At 35.1% G+C, this 27,557-nt stretch overlaps 1 protein-coding gene across 1 annotated transcript in view; it reads right to left on the reverse strand.

Annotated features, from left to right (window-relative positions):
- eIF5B (eukaryotic translation initiation factor 5B) overlaps nt 1-27,557 on the reverse strand; it is a 377,721-nt gene that overhangs the window by 21,775 nt on the left and 328,389 nt on the right. The window contains exon 21 of the mRNA XM_081752175.1: nt 2,102-2,263. Within this exon, the coding sequence (XP_081608301.1) occupies nt 2,102-2,263 (162 nt within the window). The remainder of the gene's footprint in view (nt 1-2,101; nt 2,264-27,557) is intronic.

Genomic DNA, 27,557 nt, shown 5'->3' on the forward strand with positions numbered 1-27,557 from the left:
ATGCAGTAACATGAAGACAGAATATCTGGAAAATCAGAAACGCATTTAGTTCCATTTTTTAGTAAGTTCAATACGTATCTCCTGAATTTCATAACTTTCACCAAATTTTAAATACAAAGATAATGTGCACAAGCAAGACAAAGTTAAAAGAAACGGTTAAATTAACGAAATAAAGGAAGTTCTTGACGAAGCAAATTATAATATAAGTTCAATTTTCATCAACCATTAAACTGTAGAACAATGTAAGTCTTCAGAAAATTAATCGTTTAGCACCGGAAATCAATCTCTCAACCATTTTATCATAAGGCAGCATGTATATCCACCCACTCCAGACCTCACCAAACGAATTTACTAAACCGGCTGATTTCTTAATGGGGGACCGTACAGTAGATCAATGATAAACAATGATTTCCATTAACTCGGAGTACTACAAGAATCAAAACTGGGGGTTAACAGCGCTGGATTATTGCTAGCCACAAATAGTTCCACAGCGTGTTCTGAGAATTCGAATTCTCGTCGCAGCTGGCTTTTACAAGAATTGAAATAGTGAATGATCTTCACCAAAGCTATGGGAATTTCAGTTATGGTTTGGTTCAGTTACAATAGGCGAAGGCAGCTGTGGTCCGTTCAACACTTAGCAGATCATCCCCACCTGGGTTCTACTTCATACTTCCGGTTCCGCTGAGGTTCCCATTCAGAAGTTGCTGCTTCCACCTTAAAGACATCCCACCCTTAACCTTTTCAATGTGAGAACGGGTCAAGAATATCTTTTCCTGGCGTTTGTCAATCATATTAAGATCCATTATTTCCTCTCTCACGTTAGAATTTACAAAACTAACATTAGCTTTATCCTTCCACTTTCTTTTTGTTCATTCCGCGTGTGTATGTAGACTTTGTAACCATACAAAAACTACACTGTTCAACAATGCTTAGCATTTGCACAGAAAACATAATAGTAGCAGGCATTTATTCACGCAAAAGAAGTTGTTCTGAAGCACAAAAGATTTTGAATTTACACCACAGGAAGAAGCAAATTAGCAATACTTGATACTACGAACAAATATACTATGTAAGGAAGAAAAAGAACGCAGTATAAATCGTAGATTCCTGTAGTATAGTAATTTCAGATGAAAACTCCAAGCGCACTTAATTTAGTTTATATTGGATACTTAAGCATAGTCATGTTAATGGCTCGAGTCCTAATGGAGTGCAGGACTACGACAGATATTGCAACAGCGGAAGCATGAGCGGGCAACTGTAGGCATGAAAAGGTAACTACATAATTATTTCGGATAAAGGAGAAGGGAGAATTAATTGCTGTAATGCAATGCACGGTAAAAATACGATTCACATCGATATTTTTGGTAGGACTCGAACTCACAGCTTCTACTTCTACGATCGGCAATCTACTACGTCTCCCACTAGACTATGCAAAATAACAAAATGGAGTTAGTGCACATATATTTGGTGACTTTTGGGTTTGAGTCATGTTATTTAATCACAATATATAGTTCGTTTTGCATCGTTCCCTTTCAGCTTCTTGAGTACCTAAAGATCAAATGTAACTAAATAACACAAAATTTACATAATGACCGTACATATGTAATTTATAAGTGGTTAAAGACAATTAGGGAAAATATAGGTTATAATCTTCAAGATGATTTGAACTAACTCACATTAGTAACAATAACGTAAGATACCAGACATTCCTCGTAATGCTGAGTTAATGTCAAATCATAAACACACAACGGTATGACATTATATGCATTTATAATTAAAATATATTCTCATATGTATGTGACCTTTCGTAGTCCACCTACTATTTTTCTATTGTGGGACGAAACGTTACTTTTCCCATCAAGAATCACATCACATCGCAAGCATTGTGAAAAATATCGCAGCTTGTGATACATTCACAACGTACGAATGCCTTTAAGGATTATTATATGAAACATTATTTGATAAACTGTTTATTTTGTACACTTTAACATGAAAACAGATGATACACGTTGACATTTAGAATAAAAAACAAACGTATGTGTCTGAAACGCTAACGGGACCACATTCACTGCACGTGGAGTAACTTTAAAATGGAACCCACCTTGCTGATGAGAAGATCCTTTTCGTCAAAGTGGCGTCCGAACATTTTGGGTGACTCTCCAGGGATGGGCTCGATCTTGATACAAACTTCTTGTCCTTTACGGGCGGAGTCCATGTTCTTGTGGTTGATCTCTATACTTGTCACCACACCCAGGTCCACGAACTGAAAAACAGCAATCAAGAAGTAAAAATCAGTCACCAAGCCTTCTTAATAGGTAAACGTACTATAACAACTTACAACTAATTCTTATGTTGATTAAGGGGAAAAAATGATGGCGCCAATACTTATGTATGTTAGCAGATGTTGCCTGAATTATTCGCTAAGATTCTGTCTTTTAATAGATATTTATTTCTCTTTCGCTAAATACTTTTATCATGCCCAAATATGGGAATATGATTTAATTAGTTTTCCATACACCGTTTTATAGTGTGTAATTAACCTGTTGAAGATGACGTGCTTATGAAGTTTTAAATTTGCACTTAGAACAAACTAAGGGCTCGGGGACTGTCATCTAAAGAAAAGGAAGAAAAAAAATACTCGACTGGTTAATAAATTTTTCAACGAATAATGCTATAGTTTAGAACTGAGAATTTTTCTGTATGTTTAATGTAAATTTTGATTGGCTTATTGATTACATGCATCGGGAAAAACGGTGCATAGCTTTATGTTTGTTTACAGTTGAACACTCGATCCTCGGTGGAGGCATCTGCCTGTACGGCAGTTCTAATTAGTTTTATTTGAGATCTGAACAATATGTACTATTATCGGAAATAAAATCGCTCTCTCCAGCATGGAAGTGAAGCAAAAGATTTTGTGAAATATTCAGCATACTCCACAAGCAGATACCTGACATGGCACAATCAGAAGTTTAAGAACAATAAAAACCAAGTCGCGAATAAAATTCGAACTAAGAATTTAGTGTACAATTATGTTCAATAACTAGCAGAAATATTAGTTTGTTGCACGGGAAGAATAAAGTTAATGAAAAATGCTCAAACATCTTAAAATAGTATGCGACCTGAACTACAGGAAAAATAGTTGAGTTGTCTGCCTCACAGGATTGTACAATTATAAAATTTTGACTCATATATATATATATATATATATATATATATATATATATATATATATATATATATATATATCCCTCGACTCGAAAATTATAAAAGAACTGCTTTGTAGGCGGTTAGATCTCGTAAAGATCTGTGTACAAAATTTGGTGGCTCTAGGAGACTCCCCTCCATGAGTAAATCTGATGAGACACACGTGCGAGATGAATTATTCTGACAACATATTTTTAATAATTTTTGAATGATTTGATCGACTACTATATTATATTCCGTGTCTTGAAGCACTCCATGTGACAGAAGCTGTACTGAAACTGACCAACACACTGTAACTAGTCGGAACCACAGAGAATCCACTTTTAAATAATATGAAAACTAGATTGTTAACAGTAACGGAACCGAAAATATTTTGGCTTCGGTGCCGAACCTAACTACACGTTTTAATTCTGCGTGCTTCGGGAGAAGAACTGAAATACATATACAACATATCGATTCTGTTCAAAAAACTGAAAGCCATAATTTAGTGTGAGCTCCGTCGTTATATGGTTAGCGTAACTTGGTAAGAGCTCATGTAGTTTTGTTCTGTAAACCCAGGCTCATACAACTTCGGTGTATTTCCAGAGAAAATAATAATAATAATAATAATAATAATAATAATAATAATAATAATAATAATAATAATAGTATCACCATTTGCAAACATCGTTCCAAGCTGCAAACGACGTTGAGCAACAAGGAAATAATAAATCGAGGGAGCCACCTACAACGGTTGTTACAAAACTTTTCTCTCTTTTCTCTTTAATTTCATTTCCACTCTGATATCGGTTTTGGGGCCGGGGCCGATTTTCCGAAACCGTTTTATTTAAAAAAAAAAAAAATAGCTGAAATGTCCGTTTTCGTACGGGAAAAATAGGCTTACGAAAAATATTTGAATACATATCAACCCTTCTAAATCAAACTAAAAGAAAGCGAACTCAGCCGACCAAATGTTAACTATGTTGAAAAATTCATTTAAACAGTTCTACCGTTTCTCACTTTGTTCATTTTATGACTGCAAAATGGAAAAAATACGGTATTTTATAAATTGCCTCCTCATTCCTTCTTAGAAGCGGAAACTTCGAACGTGCAGGGCACGTGCCCACTTACTTTTAATAAGGAGTTTAAATACAAAATTTCATCTCCCTAACATGGGAGGTTCGTGAGATACCCTATTTTGGCATTTTTAAAAAGTCACCCTGCCACCCAAGATAGGTATTTTAATGAAATGACATGATAAAACCCGGCTCAACAACAGTTCTAATTATGATTTAAAAAATCAACTCAAACGGTAAAGTAGTTCTCTCGTGACGATGAGATAAACAACGTAGATTTGAATGTAGAGAGAATAATTAGATTGCCCCCTTAAAATGCTGGAGTACGTCCGCTGATTTTTAATACAGAGTTACGTATACAAAGTGTTATCTTCCTAACTTCAAGAGCTCCTGAGATACTCCGATTTGGCATAGTTTTCGAACCACCCTCTCCCTCTTAGGATATTAATTTTAATCAAAATTACATGGTAAAATCTCAACTCGGGGTAGATGCTAACTATGCTAAAAAAAAAAAAAAAAAAAAAAAAAATCCAATCAGCTCTGCCGTTTTTCCATTATGATGTAACAGATAATGATGTCGATTTCGTTTTAATAATAATTTATCTGGCTGATTCATAATTCGTGCCGTTCATTTTCAGGATATTTTGGCAAGACGTCAGTGATGATGGTGCTGTGGAATATACCAAATTGTAGCTGAATCATTAATGTGTAGCACTATTTTGTGGTTTTGCTGTGGGTAATCAACTGTTGTCTACCAGGGTCTGAAGTAAATGGAGTTGCAAGTTGAAATGAAGGGTTATCTCCGACATGTTCTCCTGCAAGAGTTAAGCAAAAGTTCTAGTGCCGTAGCACCTAGACAAATCTGTGCAGTATATGGAGAGAACGCTATTGCTGCAAGGACCACTTGGAAATTGTTTGACAATTTCGAAAATGCGCGACGCCCCACATTCTGGTTGCCCATCTCACCTTGAAGACGACCATATGAAAGACTTGATCAACCGTAATCCACATCAAAACATCCGGGAATTAGCTACGGAGATGAGCAATGGACGGGTAAATGTTATGCGACAACTTCAACATATGGGAAATGTTCAAAAACTGGGTCTGTGGATGCCGCATAAACTCAGTGCAGACAACAAGACCCAGCGTGTTGTCATCGTGGTTCTTTGCTCACCCACCATCCCTTTCTTTCACGTACTGTTACCAGAGATGAGAAATGGTGTCTATTCATGAACTTTCAGCAGACGAAGGAATAGGCCAGCTCAGTAAGGTAACAGCATATCCCAAAATTCTAAGGCAATGTTTTGTGTTTAGTGGAACAATGAAGGGATTATCTACAGTTAACTTCTACTCCGTAATCGTACCAACACGGCTAGTGGATACTGTGATCAACTCCAACGTATTCATGCAGAGGTCCAAAAAAAATGGCCGAATAAACAACATGACATTATCGTCCAATGGACAACGCTAGCTAGACCATACGTAGTACACATAACAACCGTTGCATTCTGCAATTTCAATAGAAGGTTCTTCCTTACCCGGTGTATTCTCCAAACGTGGTTCCTACATATTACATTTTTTTCGGTCCCTGTTGAATGTACTGTGTGGCACACCCTTCGACAACGACGAGCCATTTCAAAATTTCATTGATGACTTCTATGCATCCAAGCTACATGGTTCTTTCCAACAACTACCTGAACGTTGGGAACAGACAGTGAACAATGCGGGGATATACATTAGTAAGCTATTGTCTGATTTGTTCTACCCTCAAAGAAGAAATGTACCACTGGTTCCAAACGCCATGAACTAATGAATCTACCTTATACATATTTAAGTTCAACGGCCCGAATACTTCCTTTCCTCCGGAATAATCGATTCCGGAACCGAAACCACTAGATTCCGTTTATGCTTATCGGCTCCATTATCGTTAATAACCCTGTTATACACAAATTCTTAATGGAAATATGAACGCTGTTCTTTAAAACTGATGTCGTACCTGACAGGTATGGTCCATAAGGATAAATTCGTAAATCACACAATGAGAAGGGGTATAAAAATTAGGTGTTAAAAATCGTGACCGCGCGAACGCTTATGCAACCCACTATACTGAAAAACGGAAAGGGTTGCATAAGCATAAGGATAAGAACACAGTCTATACATATTATGAAGTACAGTATAGCACACAACAGACTGCATTTAACCTGAAAAGTGGGATATGTTTGAAATGACTTCAATGAGCTTTTGAAGAAATTGTTCGCTTTTAGAACTGGGGTGTGCTGTCATATTTTTAAAAAGTGAATAATCAACTATTTCAGAAGTTCTATACAGTTATTCCCAAACAGGACTGTAGAAAACAGGAGCTTATTCTTTGTTCCTTTCAAACCTCTGAATTATATTGTAATATGTAGGGTACAAGTAAAAGGTTTACAAAAATGAAGATTAAGTTCTTATTAAAAATGACTACATTAGCTCTGTTCTATCATATCAACAGCATCTCTTGTAGATAGAGTGCTGACTCTATGGATTTAGTAAAGGTCGAACACTGTGCATGTCGTGGATAAACCAAATATGTATTATTTTCTTACAAGTTTTCCACTATCGTTCACTTGGATTTCTATGTATTATTTTCTTACAAGTTTTCCACTATCGTCCACTTGGATTTCTTTTTAACATTGACGGTACAGCAGGGAACTTTTTTTTTTTTTTTTTTTTTTTTTTTTTACAGAATAGAAGGGGCGTACAGGAATACTTTACATAAGGCGGTTAATTGGTTCTAAGAAACGTCCGTGCTATGCAAAATCGCGTTGTTCAAGGTCTTTTTATAATAGGTTCAAATTGAATTTGTTCATCACAAAAATTTAATATAATAAATTTAAAAATACAGTAATAGATATATTTAGTTTTATAAACTAAACAATATATACAGAAAATTCTTTTTAACACTTAAGCACTGTAAAAAAAAATATTTCTTTCATTGCAAACAGAAATTGAAATCTATCAGTTTTACGTCCCATGGTTATCTGCAGGTCATAGGATATAGAAAATTAATGAAAATAAATCACTGACAGAAATGAATGGAATGAGAATGTGGAAGGAAACGGAAGAACACCTAGAAAACCCATGGACGAATTGCTGTCCACCATAAACTCTCATTGCCTAGTATTGAACCTGAGAACCCTCACACCAGAAGTAAGCGTTCTAATGAGCCATCGCGCCCCCATGCTTCAATCATGTATCACTGCATCGCAAGCCAATACTAGACTCGAAAATGAACATGCAATGAAATCTTTCACTTTAACGTCCCACGATTTTGCACTTTAGGCTAAGGGAGACGGATGATTAAGCCAAGTGAATGACGATGAAAGAATGGGTAGAAGAAAGTGGGAGGAAACGGAAGTATCCCGAGAAAACTCACAGTCACTATGTTGTCCAAAACAAACTTACTTGGTCGGGATAGAACCAGGTACCCCACGCATTAAAGGTAAGCACTCTACCACTGAGCCACCGTGCTCCCTTAATCGTCTCGAGTTACATAGTATATTCATATTTTCATGAATGCGTGATATTACGGTTTTTATTTTGGTCATTAAAATAAAACTGAATTGACAAAACCTTTTTTCAATTCGTAAATATACAGTATGGCGCTAAATTCGTTGTACAAAAGCAGAGGAGTGACTCCTGAGAGCAAAACAAACAAAAAAGTTCTAATAAACATAGGGCGAAAATCGCGTCATTTACATGTTATAAGCTGCCGAAAGCGTGGGAAAACAAACTTTAGAGTTAAATACTGCACATACTGAGCGTAGACGTGATGCGGCATGGTATCCTAACCTGCTCTATCCAAATTTGTAGTTTTCAGACTTGTGCAATGGCGGCGCAAGGGATTCCCCAAAGGACGTTAGGAATTCTTGGACATTTTATGACGTAAATTGAGTGGACAAGAGAATGTAAAAGACGTCTCACGTAGTAGGTCAATACCTCCTCAAAAAGTACTTGTAAAGACGTTGTGCAAGATTTCACTGGAAACGTCACGTCGTCACAATGTAAAAATACGTACAACACAAGCCGATAGGTAACAGAAAATGAAGAAATTGAGATTACTAATCTGCTCTATTAATGACATCCAAATTCTTTTCATAACGATCTGTTATTGATTGAGAAAAAGAAAGTACTCTAGTCTTATTTGTGTGATATACTGATCGAAATGAATGTGCTCAAACAGTTGTGTATTATTATTATTATACGTTCTTTGTTTGTCTCTTAATAGTAGTTCTTGTTCAATTCCTGTATTATTAAAGGTAGACGCGTTCTCAAAAGTGTTGCGATATCATTAATATGTACAGATTAACAGTCGGAATTTCTTTATTTTCTGTTGCCTATCGGTTTGCATTGTACGCATTTTTACATTGTAGCGACGTGACATTTCCAGTGAAACCTTGCACAACGTATTTACTAGTACTTCTTGAGGAGGTATGCAACCACGCACAGTGATCATTATCTTATTCGCCATCTTTTATCTGCTTGTATGTGTATTGACCTGCCACGTGGTATTATATCCATGTAGTGAGACGTCTTTTACATACTCTTGTCATCTCTTGCGCCGCCATTGCACAAGTCTGAAAACTCAAATTTGGATAGAGCAGGTTAGGATACCATGCCGCATCACGTCTACGCTCAGTAGTTTGTGCAATATTTAACTCTAAAGTTTGTTTTCCCACGCTTTCGGCACCTTATAACACGTAAACGACGCGATTTTCGCCCTATGTTTGTTAGAACTTTTTGTTTGTTTTGCTCTCAGGAATCACTCCTCTGCTTTTGTACAACGAATTTAGCGCTATACTGTATATAATAATAAATATTTGATTATTTTTGGTACTTTACCTAGTTACTCCTTTCAAAATGAAGACTCCTTGAGCAAGAAGAATTCTTTTAACAAAGCAGCATAAATTGGCGTCCATAGAAAAGAGGGATAATAAGAAGCCAGATGATCAAGATTATCAAAATACGAGTATTTCAACTGGGAACATAAATGACGAAAGAACGAAAATAATGATTCTACCAAGATTGATGAGATTCTGATGTGTCATGTAAAGGAAACGAAGTGTAAGTAACAAGTATCTCTCCTGGAAAGAGAACAACAACGGAACTCTTGATGTCCAGAATGATAGCAATAGCATCTCCATCTTGTGCATCTGAAGACGACACTCGTGTCAAATTATTGGAGAGTCGTTTTATGAGGAACATCATGAAGAATCAAAAATCTCTTGCCCACCAGCACTATAGATATATGGTGATAAATGGTTTCATAGTGAGTACGTAGATGTTACTAATGAAAGCAAATGAAAATCATTCTATCTACACCTGATGTAATTAAAACCGGAATTTTTATTTAAGTATTGAAACATTTATTATTTTATTTAAAGGGCAAAATCATGATATATAAAACTAAAACAAACAAAATTATCAAAGTCCTCTGCTTAAAAAAATTGGAATAATTTGTTTTCTTTGTTACATCTGGAAGTTTTCTTTTTTCTTCGCGAATAAAGAAGAAAAAAGTAGTATTGCTTTCGTAAATAGAGATTCAGTATTGTATGGTAGTGCAGTATATGAATTTTTCAACCTTAATATATGTATGGTCTATGAAAGAACTCCAAAAGTCGATTCAGACATGCAACATATGAGGTTGTTTTACCGTACATATATACGGCATATTACTTACAAACATTACAAAAGATACGAAAAGAGGCATCTGTATGTCTTTAATAATGATAGTTTGAATTTTGTAAGTATGCTCTTTACCCCTATATAATGAAAAGGAAGTTCTTTTAACAGAAGAAATTTTAAGTTTTGTAAATAATATTTGAATGTATGTGTTGAATTTACATCAACGCGTAAGCATTATATTTACAGTGATCCTTATTTCTCGACTTCAGAGTTAGTCATTTGAGCCTCACCCCATAAAATATTCCGTATCAGACAAAAGTAATCAATGAGAACTCAATTGAATAATACGAGGGATGCTGGTAAAGTTTCTGTAAATTACTATTTACAATGGTGCTAGTGTTCGGCTACTATAAAATTCGGAAGAATAATTGTTCTATGTTTAAATTATCTTTAATTGCTTTCTCACAGCAGTCTGAAGAAATACCTCAGAAATCTCTTTTTGAAATTCCACAACAGCTGTTTCAGGCCACACAAATTGAGAAATGTGCAACCACGCTGAAATTCGGAAACGCAACGGTACATAGTCCTATTGGTTGGTGCTTTACCGTCAAAAGGCAAATAAAGTCCCTCGGTGTATTGTTTCGGTGTTAAACTACTTGTACATTTGGAATAATAATAATATAAGGTACGAGATACAGCGCTAAATATTCTCGCTCCAATACCTTAAACTAAATCATGTTATGCTGCAGTTATTAATGAAACTTTTTTTTTTTTTTTTTTTTTTTGTGAGATACGAACAAAATTCAGTGGCGCTTTTAGAAATCTTCACCCGAAGAAAACTTATTCCAAGAGTAAATTTACCTTTATGGATAATTTCGTAAGAAGTAATTTATGCAATACTGTTGAATTATTAGTGAAATGTTTATTTATGAAATATAGACAAAATCGACTAGGTCATTTTTAGAGAAAATAGTCCGAAAAACCACTCCTTTTATTTACCAAATATGGACAAAATAGACTAGGCCGTTTTTAGAAAAAATGGCCCGAAAACCCCACTCTTTTTATTTATGAAAATTGGACAAAGTCGACTAGGTCGACTTTAGAAAAAATGGCCCGAAAAAAACACTCCTTAAGAATAAACCACTCCTCGTATAGTTTTTTTCGAAACAAACGAATTAGAGAATAACAAAACGGCTATATCGTTTTTAGAGAAAATTGCCCGTTTTAGAGAAAACCGCCCGAAAACTCATCTCTAAAAATAAACTATCCTTCGTATATTTTACATTAAAAATGAGATGTCATATTGTAAGGTTATTAATGAAATATGGATTAAATTGCCTAAGGCGTTCTTGAGATGATCTGGAAAAACTCAGCCCTAACAATAAACTAACCATCATATATTTTTCAGAACAAATGCGTTATGTCATATCGTCAGTAATAATGAAATATTTATTTATGAAATATGAACAAAATCGCCTAGAAAATTTTACAGAAAGTCAACCGAAAAAACTCAACCCTAAGAATAGACCCCCTTCGTATATTTTTTTTCGAAACAAATGAGTTATCCTTATTATTAGGTTATTAACGAAATCTTTAATTAGGAAATATGAACAAAATCGCCCGGAAAACTTACCCTCACGAATATATTACCCTTGCGTGTTTTTCATGAAAAATTAGTCATGCCATATTGTCAAGTTATTAAAGAAATAAGAGCGAAATCGCCTGAGTCGTGTTTGAGAAAATTTTGAAAAGAAATTGCGCTCAAGACTAAACTACCCCTCGTACATTTTGGAGCAAAAATGTGAATATATATATATATATATATATATATATATATATATATATATATATATATATATATATATATATTAATGCTATCTATTCAAGTTTTGGTTTATTACCTTTCACTAGCAGGATACAGAGCAAGCCCAGCTTTTCCTGAATACCTCATGTTACCTGATTTATTGTAATAAAAGTTTTTGCATAAATTTCTAAACAAAAGCAAACGAAGTTGTAAGTATAAAATAATAATAATAATAATAGATGCAAGCACCATCATACTATAAACCACAAGTCCAACAGCCGAAATTCTCTTTAGAGAAGGAATTACCATACAAAACGTGTTTCAATGAAAAAAGAACAAATTTTAAGCAGACTTAACAGAAACTTCCACCTCCAAATGTTCGCCCTCTTGCCCCAACCGGATTGCTTGGATCCGGGTGGGTGCGGTACGGCAAGTGGCCGCACCTACAAACCGCTATGTTGCCACTTTTCCATCGCTTACAGGTATTTTAACACGTTGTTTTGTGGTACGATCCACCCCTTCTGTGAAAATCAGTAACACCCAATAAGACCTGAAATCACTCCAACGGCAGCAAGGTAGTTCAAAAACACACAAAAAAGGAGAACAAAACTAATAATCCAACTATACAAAAATAACAACAGACGACTCGTCCTTGCCCAACGTGACAAGGTCGTTAGGCAAGGTGGTTGCCATCTTCAATTCCATCCACAAGTACTCGGTGTCTGCTGTGAACGCTAAATTTTTGTCTCTGAAATTGATATAATATTTTCCCTTTACGAAAGTTCTCCAGTAGATGATTTGCATATTTAAATCCCTACGTAGTTCAAAATTTAATTCTGTGTCAAATATTACTTAAATATCTTTAAGAACAATTTGGACGTAAATTTTTAAATGTTCGGGAAGGCAATGCAATTTATTTCAACATGTAATAACTGACAATGAAGCCAAATGCTTACAAGTAGTCAGTTCAGGTTTTGCTTGGCGACGGGGAATAAGACTCTCCAATATTATATATATATATATATATATATATATACATTGACTAAAAGTGGTAATCTACTGTACTACTGCTCGAAAGTTTTGAAATGTCTTGGGTCTGACATGTGAATGAGCATTTAATATGGACCTGTTATTTTGGTATGAGAACTTTGTCACCCTATGTTAGAGGTACTTTTGTGTAAAGCACAAAATTTGCCGACAACTGAATCGGGATCTGAGAGATACTGTTATTTATAATTCTTAAAATGAACAAAGAAAAGGGAAATTTGTAACAGATATTGCATAGTACAAAAGGTAGAGGTGAAATAGCGTGTTAGTTTTGTTTGAATGGTTTAGATATAGAGGTCAATGAGTGGTACATATTCATACAGAAAACAAATTTTCAGTATAGCTAATTGCAGAAAAATAATGTAAATACTGCATTTAAGGGAAATTTATTCATTTTTTCGTTACTGAATAGAACTGGGGGCGGAAGGTATAAAAGGAAAGGCGCATCAGGCATTTGCACGGCATGTCAGTCCACCTCTAGGTTAGTTTAAACCAGGGTTTCTCAACCTGCGGGTCGCGACCACGGGGATGAAAAAGATGAATATAATTAGGATTTAGAAGTAGAAAAATATTTTTACATTCTTATTTTGATAGACCTTTTTATCTCTATACTTATCAAATATAGCAAAACATATCAATCAAAATTTTAAATTACACTCATGCTTATAAATTACGGACAATTCACAAAAGTGTACACAGAAACGCGTGGTGAACTGAATGGGGCGTGATGTTACATCAAGATACCGTATCACACCACTAATGGTAAAAATGGACGAGATCCGACGTCTGATTGCGCTAGTCAGGAAAATGACAGTGAATCTGCTGTTCAGTAAGCGACGAGAGGACGTGTAAAGTTGTTCGCAAAAGTGTTTCTGGTGATTGTATGAGGGCAATGCCGCAACAAACACACATTGATATAACGGGGGAGAATAATAGGACGACTGGAGGCAGACCAAACTTAGCAGGCCATGTCGCGGGAGTTACAAATGCATGTCCTACGAAGTGTCATCTCGCAAATATGACAAAGATTCTGTAGATGAGAAACGTAAATGAAATCTTCCAGTTTTACGTTCCACGGTTATGCCATGTAGGCTAAAGGAGACGGTGATGATGTGAAATAAATCAAATGGTGGAACGAAGAAAGTGGACAGAAACGGGAGAACCACGAGAAAACCCACGCACACGGTGTTTGTTCATCACAAAGCCCACTTGGAGCCAGCTGAGATCGAACCAGGGACCCCAAGCACCAGAGGTAAATGCTCTACTATTGAACCACCGCGGCCCCCAGAAATGAAACGTGATCCGGTACTACACAAGATTCCAGCAAGTCTTCCGTATACAACCCCAAACGAAGACGGTATCTTACCGTAAAGCCTGCAGACGCAGAGTACTGTAGGAACTTTGCCCGAGACCTTCTTGCTGCCAGCGGAACAGTTATTTCCAGAAACACAATGTATCGGGACTCAACAGCACTGACTAATGCCTAGAGGGAAGCCCGTACTGTATAGTGTTGAGAGCACTGTGCGTGAACAATAGAAAAGTGAACCCATGTACAATTAAGCATTTGTGGGATATCGGTCGACGTAATACGGCTCCTCTTCAACCCGCAGTGACGCTTCCAGAGCTCCGACAGGCACTAGTACAAGAATGAGATGCCATACTGCTGAATGTGATTCGGAGTATACCAGCACATCGTCGTGCTTGCCTCGATGTGCGTAGATATATTCCATACCCACGAAGTCACTTCATTTTGCGTGCTTACATAGTTTGTCCAAGCCCTGTAGATGTGTTTATATGTGTGATTTTGTTTTCCTTGTATCTATTTCGCAATACAGTGTGTATATTCATTCATTTTCCTCCACTCTTCTAATTATCTTTAATTTATAAGCATGAGTGTATTAAAGAATAGTTTAAAGCAATTAGAATAAAAGAATGAAAATGGTGCAACAGTGCATACTGAAATACAACAGTACAAATACAACAAAAATAGAATATTAAAATGCAATCAAAATGACGACTACACAACCAGCAATTGTACGCGACAAGCAAAAAGATTATTACAAATCAAAAAATACTTATGGGGGTTGCTGGCAAGAAGGTGCAATAAAAAGGGGTCGTGATATGAAATAGGTTGAGAAGGGTGTGTAAAAAGGTCATATAGGCCTATACGCTCATTTTTTAAGTAACTGCCTAAATTTCAGAATACTATAATATAAAACAGCCCACGTTTCCTTGAAGTTCATTATTTTAATATTATAAGGAACTTCAAGTGCCCGATAAATAACGTCACTCAGATTATGGCCTATAAAAAGATCTGGAAAATTTCGCCTATTAAATAACGTTTCGTAAATACTATCTAGGTAGAAGATGGCTTACTATTCTTCTAATATTCCTTCTTAAATTATTCACTTTAAAAAAAAATGTTATATTTACAATAGACACTTCCCCACTGATTACCAGTATTTTTGTGAGTAATTTGTAACATACTTTGATAACGTGTTGCTCAGAAGATACCGGAAAGAACTATCAGTTTATATATAATAACACTTTGTAACTAATAATAATCTACTTTCAAACATTATCTTATTGTTTGTTATTATTAGAATGGCTTACTTTATAGCTTATTGCGTTTACTTTATAACTTTTGATATAATTTATTAAGTCATTTTATTATTTATTAAGTTGTTCATCAGAATTAAAACAAAAGTTGTGGTCTGGCAATCACAGCAATTTTTTTTAAATCTTGAAATAACGTATCGTCATTACTGACCAGTACTTTTGTCAATCATTTGTGACATCATATACGTTGCTGATGATAAAGAATCGACTCATACCGAAAATGAGGTGTTTTAGATTACTGCTTATAGTATATATATCCTCCTCCAAGTTTCAGGGCTGAACTTGGATTTAACCGACATCAAAATTGTCACACTGTACATCTCAGCGACTCCGAAAACTATGGATTCGCCACTAATATCGGTAATTTTCGATCATTTTTAAATATCTCCCCTTACCCCTCCGGTAAGTTGTATTGATAAAGTGAAATGGTTTAAAAAAACACACACACACAAGCCTGAACCTCATCTTGTGGCAAATTTGATCGAGATCGGTCGCGTGGTTCAAGAGTTATTAAGTCACGAACATAGTCACTTTCATTTATAATATAATTCAATATATTTACAGTAGTTCAAAAATATAAAAATATGAAATAAAATTCGGAAATAACGTATTGTGACTACAATAAATGCAGGTGAACTTTCACATTTCACCGACTCTCTCTTCATCAAAGTTAATGCAAACTGGAATCGAACCTGTGATCCTAATATTTTATACTATAATAATTGCCCATGTAACATTCGTGCCAATTAAAAAAAAAAAAAAAAAAAAAAAAAAAAAAAAAAAAAAAAAAAAAAAAAAAACGAAAAAAAAGTATTAAAAATAAAAAGTGAAAAAAACACTGTAAAACTGAATGAACACGTTCAAAATAAAGATTTTATTTGATTTAAATACTTGATACTAGCAAAGTAGTATTTCTTATAAGGAAGAAGTAACCAATAATACTGCTCAATGAACACCAAAATTATTGACATAATTTTCGTTCTAGAGAATCAGTTTATTCTCTAATTTCTCTCTCATTCATTCCCACATTTATTACTAACTGAAGCACTCGTTCTTTGTCCGGCAAAAAATAAAGATTAGTAGTGAAAACGTTTCAAATGTGTACACCGCTTTATTTTGAGAACTTGTTAAGCCTAGCTGGGATCCACTGAAATGACCCCAACTTCCCCCTCTCTACATGAATTTCCTGACTATTAACGTGGGTTCCAAAGAATAGGGACCATTAAACAAGATCTACCCTCACAGAATAAGACTGTGGCTACCACACTATCTCGCCCCCAAGTGAGCTGGTTTATATACCCCTTAAGAGTTTTGTAATATTTCTAAGTAGTTTGAAAAATTTAATGATATGTATACTGTATATAAAATTTTGTGATTAATATACAAACGTATGTATTCCTTTGTATAATCTCACACATCAATGTAAAAATATATTTACAAGATTTCAACAAATTAATCAAACAATATATAGTTACGACTTTAATTAGATGTATCATGTAACAGCTGTATTACTTCATTTACTACACAACGTCGACATTCTGGCTGACCAAAAATTCACTCTGATCTTAATTTACGAGATCACTGATTTGTACCTGTAATGGACACGCCCAAGCACGGACACTGTTGTTGAGCGAGAAGCTCGAGGGCACCTCTAGATTACATGGAGGATGTAGGTAATAAGTAGAGCGATTACTTTATACGCTGACCAGTCAGAAGCCTCTTGATTTCCTGCTCGCCGTCAGCTAATAAAAGCCTCTGGAGATATACCTTCCTGCCATTCAATCCAATCTTTTTGTAACAGAAGCAGTAACAGTACTAGAAGGACCACTTTCATGTCGATAACATTCTTGGGACGACTTTACAAGCGCTGAAACTTGAAAATAAATAATCTTCGTACAAAAAAAAAAAGAAGAAAAACATGATCCTTATGAATGACAAAAAGTCTCGTAAGAAGAATAGAAGGGGTCAAAATACTGTATAATGGTGTTAGCTTATTATTAGCTATTTAAACATACGTAAGTAGTAGTTTACACTTATTTATTCATTAATGCGTGGAAAAAGGAATACGCATTAAGCAGCAAATATTATTTCAATACTGTTACAAATAGCAATGATTTAAAATAGGTACGAATATTATATTTGAATCCCTGTAGGAAGGAGGCCTCTACATGGCCCACGAAAGTGGAAGGTTAATACCCGTACAAAGCAGATTACAGAGTAGAGATGGCAATTTTGGAAATGAGGCTCACTCGGACTCTTCAATGGGCTCGAACTTATTATTCTCACTGGGGCTCGTGACCACTATCCTCAATGAGACTCGCGCTGGCTCAGACTCGTTACCTACTTACAGAACTCGTGCTCACTAGGGACGGCAAGAAACCGGTTATCAGGTTCCGGATCCTATGAGAATCGGGTACCCGGTTCCAGAATCGAAAATCCGGATGGATTAATACCCGGATATTTCAGGACCCGAATTCTCACATGGGCTTGCGCTCATTTATTGACCTAGAGAGACAGGCTCGCGAGTTTGGCCATACTGATATAAAGAAGTCGGTAATAACAACCTTGGGTGCGACTGAGATCATAGATGAGGTCCAACGGCTTTAATTTACATGGCTATTGAACCCTTCGGGTATCGTAGTGATAATAATTATCTAAATAGACAAGTGAAGCTTTTACATTTTTTATGTTAAGGAAGTAACGAATGACATTTCCATGTTAATTAATTGCGACTACGTACATGATATATCATTCGGAATTTCGCAAAAATATTTAAAGCTATTTACTTTAGAATAACGGCAATCGATTCGGATTGGTATACATTAAGGTCAGGGATTGATTACTTCTACATGTATTATCAACTAAAGTCAAGTTGCAGCATGGAATTACAAAACTAGAAAAATGACTTTTGGAATTAAAAGAACGTGAGCACTGAAAATGCATGCAACATATGAAATCTAAGATCACGTTATTTAATTCGATATACACTCACTCTACGAATTGAATACTGAAACAATACCTTTGTTAATTTCTTGCAGCATCGACTTTTCTACTGAAATCATGACGATCAAAAGAACATATCACATACAACGAAATTTTGTTACGGTAAACTTTTAGCTGTTTTTACTTAATTTCGAATATAAACTAATGTATTGATGGTGATGGTAACGACACAACACCATTGTAAGATATTTCAAAAGAGGTTCCTGGGTTATCAAGAGCCGTTGTTGAAGAAAACAACTTGATACACACACATTAGATAACAGTTGTATTTAATGGCAATTCTCTTTCACTGACTGTGCATTTGCTGATGCTCCTACATTGTGCTTCTGCTTTGTCCTTCGAGGACGATCTGGCACAACTCCAGAAGTGGCACCACAGAGTACGTAAATACTTGTTTTGCATACACAGCAAACAACGATATAATTCTTTATACAGATAAATAAAATGCTGCTGAAGGTGGCAAGCTCTCAATCAGAATAAGGTAACAGTTTCTGGCATATAAAACTTCAATGTTACCCACTGTTCTAATCTTGAATTCAAGAGAGGAAGATACAATACACTCGCATTAGTCTTCACTCCGTACGAATGCATCTTTATACCATAAAAGTGAAATGAAATGACTTTAACATGTATGGATAAATTCACATAAAAGGGTCCAGTCCGACTGCTCGAATACTTTTAAAAGGAGTACTTTCCGAGGAAGACGTATTCGGCACAGCAAAACTCTATTCGTCTGAAAATATCAATCGCATATATCTAAACTTTGTTGGAGCTTATTATCTTATATACTTAGTAATCCATTATATTTCAGCCAAAGTCAACATCACAGTCTGCAATAAGTTTTGTTAATATCTAATGTGAATGCAGTACGAGGTATAATGAAATGTAAATGTACGTGTATCATACGTTTGTTTAAGAAAGAGTAGGATTTCTCAAATTGTGATCCTTGAGGGTTAAAAAAAAAAAAAAAAAAAAAAAAAAAATCAAGGGAATACAGGGAAAGGTAAAATTCAAGAGAATACAATTTATTACGGTACAGATTATATAAATTCTAATATCTGATATACATTCTGCATTATTATGAAATATTCTTGGTAATTTTCAATAAAACAACGAATGTGTAATTTCTAATTCTAATTAGAATATGATACTAACAAAATTAACTGATTATTTAATACTATTTTTAAAATATAAGTGGGAGCGTGTACTGAATGATAAAAAGATTATTTTCGAAGGGAACAAAAAGTAGGACAGTCCATATAAAATTTAAAAAAAAAACTGGTCGCCACTTGAGATTGTTCGATAAACGCTGAAATAGAAAACATGATTCAAGTTGCCCACGGAACAAGATCTAGTCCTGTACCATTTTCAAAAGATCTTAAAAGTGCAGTTTTCTCGAAAAGTATATGTTTTAATTAGAAGAGCTGTCTTGGTCTTAAATCCTAACACGAAAATTCTCTCTCCTCTTGTAGACATACTAGATGACAAAACTTACCAAATTATTCAAAAGAAAAATTGTACAAAGTTAAGTCATAAGTCTTGGGATATTTCCACAACCCAAACAGCAAGTGCGTGTGTTCGACGCAAGGTCAAACTGTCCCAAGAAATAGTGTAGCAAGAGACTATTTAACGTCGAAGCCGTCAATCCATCAGTATCTTCAGTCAGTTCTTAGTTGCAGTGACGATGAGTGTTCAACAATGTCTAATACGTGAACTAGAATTGTACAAATTCGAATTTGGGTACAACGTTGCGGCTGCAACCCAAAACGGTTGTCATGTAAAAGGGGAATGTACAGTGAACCACTGCACAACTCTCATAGGTTCAAGAAATTTCGTGCAGATTTTGAAAGTGATCATCCAAGGTCCAACCGCTCTTGAACACCAGATTCTGAGGTCATACGGCACGCCATTGAGAAAAGTCCATTCTTGCTACATGATGTTTATGAAACCAACTCGGCATGCCTCATTCCACTGTTGTGTGTCACCTTCACGAACTCCAGAGAACCATTAGGAACTGCTGCGGATTGTGCAACATAAGCTGACCCCAGGTCAGGCTCAGAGGAGAATGAATGTGTGCCCACAACTGCTGCCAAATCCGTATGATATTCGTTCCTGAAATGGACTGTCATATGAGAAAAAAATATTTAAAAAAAAATCCGAATGTTTAAAGAAAATAAAATCTTTCAGTTATCTGAAAGATAACTGAAGGACAGAATACAGATGACATTCATCGGGAATTATGTGCCATTTACTGACCGATAATAATGAATGAAGCAAAGGTCCGACAGTGGTTTTGGGAAGGGCGTTCAAATGTTCATGACGATGAATGTAGTGGAATTCCTAGTGTTCAGATGGACGACCTGGTGGAACGTGTTGCGGAAGTGCGATCCAATTGCCAGTTTACAATACTTAAATGACCTCTTTGCTCATATAGTGACGGGGTATGAACCTGGATATTATACGCCACTACGGAGTCGAAGCAGCAATCAATGCAACAGTGGCACTCTGACCTTCCTAAAGCGGAGAAACTAAATTTATCACCATCAGCTCAGAAAATCATGGCAACCGTGTTTGGGACCAAAAGGATGTGATTCTTGTGGAGTTCATGGAAACAGAAAGAACAATTAAAGCAGATGTGTATTGTCAAACACCTGCGATGTGCCATCCAAAATCGGCGGAGGAGAATGCTACCTTCTGGAATTATTCTAATATATGAACGCCCGCCCACACATAGCTGCTATTACCGTTGAGACAATTTAAATATTTCGATGGGTACTGTTCAATTATCCCCGTTCAAGTCCCGACCTCGACCCCAGCGATTTGTTTCTTTTACTTCGCCTGAAAAAATGGTTGCATACATCATTTTTGGACTAGCGGCAGATTCTTACACAGAGGATATACGGAAGCCTGTGTCACGCTACTAGAAATGTCTGGATGTTCATGGTGACTACATCGAAAAATATTCTAGATATGTACTTGTATGTCAATCACAATAAATTTCTTCTATCATTTTCTTTTTTTTTTTCTTTTTTAAATATTGCAAAACTTTTAGACTAACCCTTGTATTAATGAGATGCATATTTGACGTGCCTATACAAACACTTTAAACTGCCTCGTTTCAAGCTTCAGGTGAAGTTACTTCTTTTGCAATAATGTATTTTCATTAATCGCAAATAACAAAAACGACCTAATTATTATACTCTAATAACAATGAAAGCCTGAGCAAATATTCTATAGACTGAAAGAACTTAAATGCTGAATGAATATCAAACACAATATAGCCAATGAAGCATACGGTTAAGAAAGGGGAATAAATGGAGCGGAGCAATTGTGAAGGCAGGATGCAAAGGATCTGCATTTGGGCAGGTTTTTACACCTGACGAACGTTCGTGCCGTGGGAAAGGAAAAGCACCCGCACCGGCCCCTCAGCAGCTTCCTTTAACCTGTTGTTGTTTCTATGAACTTGTTCGTCTGGAATTTCAGCAAATGAGGCTTCGCACTTCAACGAAAGGATGATCCAAAGAGAGTAGCAGGTGCAATTAAAAACTTCGTTTTTGTTTTTCACTTCTCTTTTTATATAATCGCCCAACAAGCAGTAGTTCTGGAAACACATCGATTTTAGTAATGAATAGGAAACGGAAACGGAAGCTATTTATATGATGGAATAAGAAAAGTTTTTATTCTTCTTTCTCGACAAGAATTCAATTCGGAGTCAAGATAATTAATACTTCTTTAACAACCAATTTTTAAGTCAAAGACAATGTTTTTGAAATACACGGAAAGCAAGGCATATATATAAAAAATATACCTTGATTCTCATACCGATAGAGTGTATTATGTATATTCGCTTCTTCTTGGACAACATCTAATCGATAATTAATTTTTTCTCTGTTTTCTACGATCTTCAGAAATCTTCAAGAAACCTGCTACTTTGTTCAAAAAAGGAACTCGTGGTCGAATATAGTTTGTTCTCAATATATCCCATGATAAGAGTCAAAAAAAGAACTGTGCAGTGCGTGTTTACCCATCCACTCCAATCCATCAGTTAGAAACCCTAGGATTCACTAACTTTCGAAAAGCTGAACTTTAGTGTGGCAGTGCATGGGTACAATTTGATTGGGAAATATCTTTAAGGTCAACAATCTCATTCATATGCTTAATTGTGTCCAAAATAAATCTTTGCATTTCCAAACAATTATTTCAAGAAAAGTAAATAGTAAGATTCTTAACAACAATAAGATCACAACTTCCGCATTAAACTATAGAATTACATTGAATTACTAGTACCTTTGTAAGTATCTTTGCTTTCATCAGATAATACTTTAAAGAAACTGTAACGCTATTATTTATTAAATAGTATATGCTTTAGTCAGAATTTGTCTTTTAGTTTATACGAGAAATTTTAAAGCTAGAATGATTGGTATTCAGAGTGAATTTCTATGCAATTTACGAAAACAAACAAAAGTTTCAATATTACAAAATTTTCTTTTACATCCTCAATAAAGTTACCGTCATCTATACCTATGTTCTACTGTCATCTTCTCTATATATTAGAAGAAGCTTGAAATCTTGAGAATTATTTACTTTCAATGGAAAACGATCAGAATTACAAACATACTCTTATTTTTATGTGTGTTAGATATACATGTCTAATTCTTTCAAGTCTATATAGTCATGCACAAATATATGAAAAAAGTATTTGTATCATATGGATACTGATCAATCAATACCACTTGAAGATATTGTCAAAGTTGCTGAAATCAACACGTTAAACTCTTATGCAATTATTATTGCATTTGCAGTACGAATTGACTCTGGCTGTATACCTCTGAAACACAACACAGGAAATACAATACTTGCATACAATAACATAAATAAATACAAATATTATATAATAAGACTATTGCCACAAATTTAATTTAATAATTTGCTATAATTCGTACTGAGTCTCCTAAGGTTCTCGTCTTTTCGCATTAACAGTAACTTTAAGCGGTGTTTAAGAGTAAACTATAAACGAGTATTTAACTGACATTGAACACCTTTCAACTGACGAGAGAACAAGATTTTTTTTTTTTAAATATAGGGTATTTCAAAACAACACCGACAACTTTTGTGAGGTGATTCCTGACACCAAGATTAAGACAAAAAGTATAGACCAACTTGGGAGCATAAATGCTTCCTTTCGGAGTTATAGGCTGCCAAAAACATGAAAAAAAAAAGAACTTTAAAGATCCATAGCCCCAAAACGATAGGACCTACTGTAGTGGGGTCAAAACTTCACTTAGGAACTAATATCCATGTTTCAGAATCGTAAGTTAATCACGAAGCAATTTTTATAGAGGGAGTTTAGCTAGGAGAATATAATTAATTTGAAGTACTCTCCAACTATCTCTATAAAAATTGTTGTGGAAATGCCACAGGATTTTTAAACTTGGATACTTGGATGGGGCACATACTATGTGAAGTCTTGATCCAACTATCTTGATAGGTCCTATAGTTTTGTAGCTATGGACCTTCAAAGTTAATTTTTTCATGTTTTCGGCAATCTATAAATTCGAGAGGAAGCACTTATGTACCCAGGATGGTCTATTCTTTTTGTCGTATCTTGGTGTCAAGATTCACCTCCCAAACGTTGTCGGAGCTGCTGTGAAACACCTTCCAAGATGTCTACTAGATAAGGACCAAGTTGGTTTCTAATTAATTTTATTCCTTTCAAATTTAGGAAAAAGCTTTATAAGATTTTATTTAAAAGTTACGTAACATTTCATAGGGAACATGTATAATAATAATAATAATAATAATAATAATAATAATAATAATAATAATAATAGTTAAAAATCGTGTCTTCTGTTGCAGCTTATCCCAACATAATCCATACTACTTTTCTAATACGTAGTTTTGCTTACCTATACGTAACTTCAATGACCCCTTATTTCATTGCTACTTATGGATCAGACTATTGTGTATGTAAATTATGGAGGAAGCTAGAGCTGCAGAAAATTCTTGCGCTATTATGAGATCAAGTATGCACACTATTACGTTAATAATGTAACGTCATAATTGCAATACTGTACACATATAGTATGTATAATGTTGTGATGAAATGAACCAAGACTCGATTCAACTTTGATATTCGTATAACTACGCTTAGCTATTATTTCGTTAAGATGTCTATCTGAATGTTATAAAAAAATTCTGAGAGACCAAGAATAACCGAAATTACTATATCTCCTCCTTTTAGTCTCAAACTGATTTAACTACGGAAGGGAGGGAGGGGGTAATCAGTCTCGGACTGGGAGGTATAGGGCCCCGGCAGGAGCCTTTACTTGGAGGGCCCCATCTTTCCTTCCCATGTAGCATGTAGGAGCTACACAAAGTATACTCAGTTTTATCTTCTTGATTTTTTTTATTCTACTTATTGAAATAACACTCTGTTTACAATGGGATTTGATATTGGCTAACTGAAACGTTATCAATATAACCTAAACTAGAGTTAATCAGGGTTGGATGGTTTAAACAAAGGTGACTTAAAAAAAAAAAAAAAACGAAAAATGTTTGTAAAATCTTGATGAACACACATTTGTGGGTTATCACGTTTCACTCCCGTATATTATCCGTATTATGTTCAGATCTAAATTCCCCATTCATTACTATATATATATACAACTAACTCTATGGCCTATGGAACCCGGAGGTTCAATGCCACGTTCACAAAAGCTCTCCACTGACTTCTATCCTTAGCTAATTGCATCCAGTTTCTACTTTGTATTCCTATATCTGCGAGATCTGTCTTAATATTGTCCTCCCATCTGCACCTAGGTCTTCCTAATGGTCATTTTCCGATGGGTCTTCCAGTCAAGACTTTGAAAGCGTTTCTACTTTCTTCCATTCTAGCTACATAACCTGCCCACCTAAGCCTCCTAGACTTGACGACCCTAACAAGGTTGGGTAAACCGTATAAATTACGTAGTTTCTCGTTATGAAGTTTCTGCCATTCCCCATTCCCGTTCCTCTTGGGTCCGAATATTCTTCTCAGGATCCTGTTTTCAAATACTTTCAGTCTATGTTCTTCCCTCAGAGTAAGCGACCATGTTTCGCAACCATACAGAACAACAGATTATCGTTTTATATTTTAAGCTTCAAATTCTTCGACAGAATTCGCGACAACAAGAGATTTTGAACCGAATAGTAACATGAATTCCCTGCTTTTAGTCGACATTTAATTTCTTTGTGAATATGATTTTCGTCTGTTAATACTGATCCTAAATATTTGAAAGTATCCACTTTATCAAAAGTATTATTTAATATTTTAACGCCTCCACAATTTGCCGTATTACGGTCCCAACGCACTTCCATGTATTTCGTTTTCTCTGCATTTACTTCTAAACCCATGTCCCTGCAAGTGTTTAATAAGATCTCTGCATTTCATATATATATGAAATGCAGAGTAAGTTTATTAATGTTTCTTTTGTGATTTTTTATACTGTAGTTTATTATTATTATTATTATTATTATTATTATTATTATTATTATTATTATGCAAGTGCAATCAAAGAAAAATTCTAAATATTGTTTCGTTTTTAATAATGTTTACTATTGATAAAATACATCGAAATGCCGTACTTTGGGGGGGGGGAGGGAGTCATACAAACCCCACGAGAGGCATTTATTGAAATCAGAAGTATCTTTGGTATTTATTTATGTATAAATGAGTCAGAGCGAAAGGACTCAAATAGTTCGTATCTTTATTCACTTTTCCTACTGATATACAAATGAAATCGTTGTATTTCTTTAACCTGGACTAGTAAAAGTCGCAGTGAACTAACTTGGACTGAATTAGTTCTTCTATACTCTGCAGTATTTTAAAATTGTCCATATGTAATTCTGCATGGCTTCTTTTTCAATAAAAAAATGGTTTTTGCCAACCCTGGAGTTAATACTTACAGATCAAGTATTATGAAAGTTGTTAACACAAAGATGAAGTGGTTGCTTCACGATTGTTGTTTCAGTGGACGCACAAATGTCTTCAATTATATGTTGAAACATTTTAAGATTTTACCTTATGTTTCCTATACATGTGTACCTAATTTTATTTATAGTCTATATGTCTTTAGGAAACCAAAAGCTGTTGTAAACACAAAGGCATATAGCTTATTATAAGTATTACAGTATACAAAACATTACTAAATCATACTATGGCACTGCTGGTAGACTCAAAGGAAACACAAGAAGCTAACTACTCTCTAAGTTAACAGTGCAATAACCTCTCCAATGCTACGGAAGATTCACAGAGTTCTTCTAACATCGATCTTTTCAACATCGATAATACTAGACATCATATTTCATGCTGATTAACATAAACGTTTCCAATATATCTTGAGATAGGAGAGAGCGCAATTTTGTTTTAATTAATTTCAGTTTTGAGAATACTAGTTTGCAGCACACTTGTGTGCATGGTAATGTTAAGGCATATTTATAGGCGACGTAAGTGTGCATTTAATGAACTCGTCTGTTGTATAGTCTAAAAGAATAATTGCTGCACAGGAGAAGCATGTGCCATAAGCTCTATCAGTTTTCACACTTTCTTGCCCTTCCTTTTCTTCGGAGTCTCAATCATTGAAATCTCCTTCGATGCATCCCTTATATATATATATTGAAGGTTACGACAGATAAAGCTTCGTACATGTTTACGAATTGTACAAGTTTTTTCGATAGTTGAGCCTTATCGAGATAACGACGTTTAACTTTGTTGCAAGTGCTGCAAATGTGTTTTCTTAGTTGTTCTTTCGTTGAAACATTTAGGATCTAGGAATCACAAATCCTTAAGTAATTCAGAAGGTGGTTCAATCCTTTCTTTCACACACATACACACACACACACTATGAAGTACTACTAAATTCATAGTCTCATATATTATGTTTCACTTTAAAGAGATCTGATGGGCTCTTTGCCTCTCTCATCAGATGACTTCATCAGCCAATCTTTTCTTCTTCACTCTCAATGTCAGTATAATATTCCTTTAATTGCAAATTCGTTGCTTTGCAAAAGTCTTTCGCTTTGTCATATACTTTTGCAATTCTTCATCGTGGTGTTGAGGTTTCTCGCGTAGCTGATCACGTAATTTTGCTACTAAAGTTTAAGGAATAGAGCTTGCGACTGTA

The sequence above is a fragment of the Thermobia domestica genome, chromosome 3 (assembly GCF_964235325.1).
Source record: "Thermobia domestica chromosome 3, izTheDome1.hap1.1, whole genome shotgun sequence".
Classification (NCBI taxonomy): Eukaryota; Metazoa; Arthropoda; class Insecta; order Zygentoma; family Lepismatidae; genus Thermobia; species Thermobia domestica.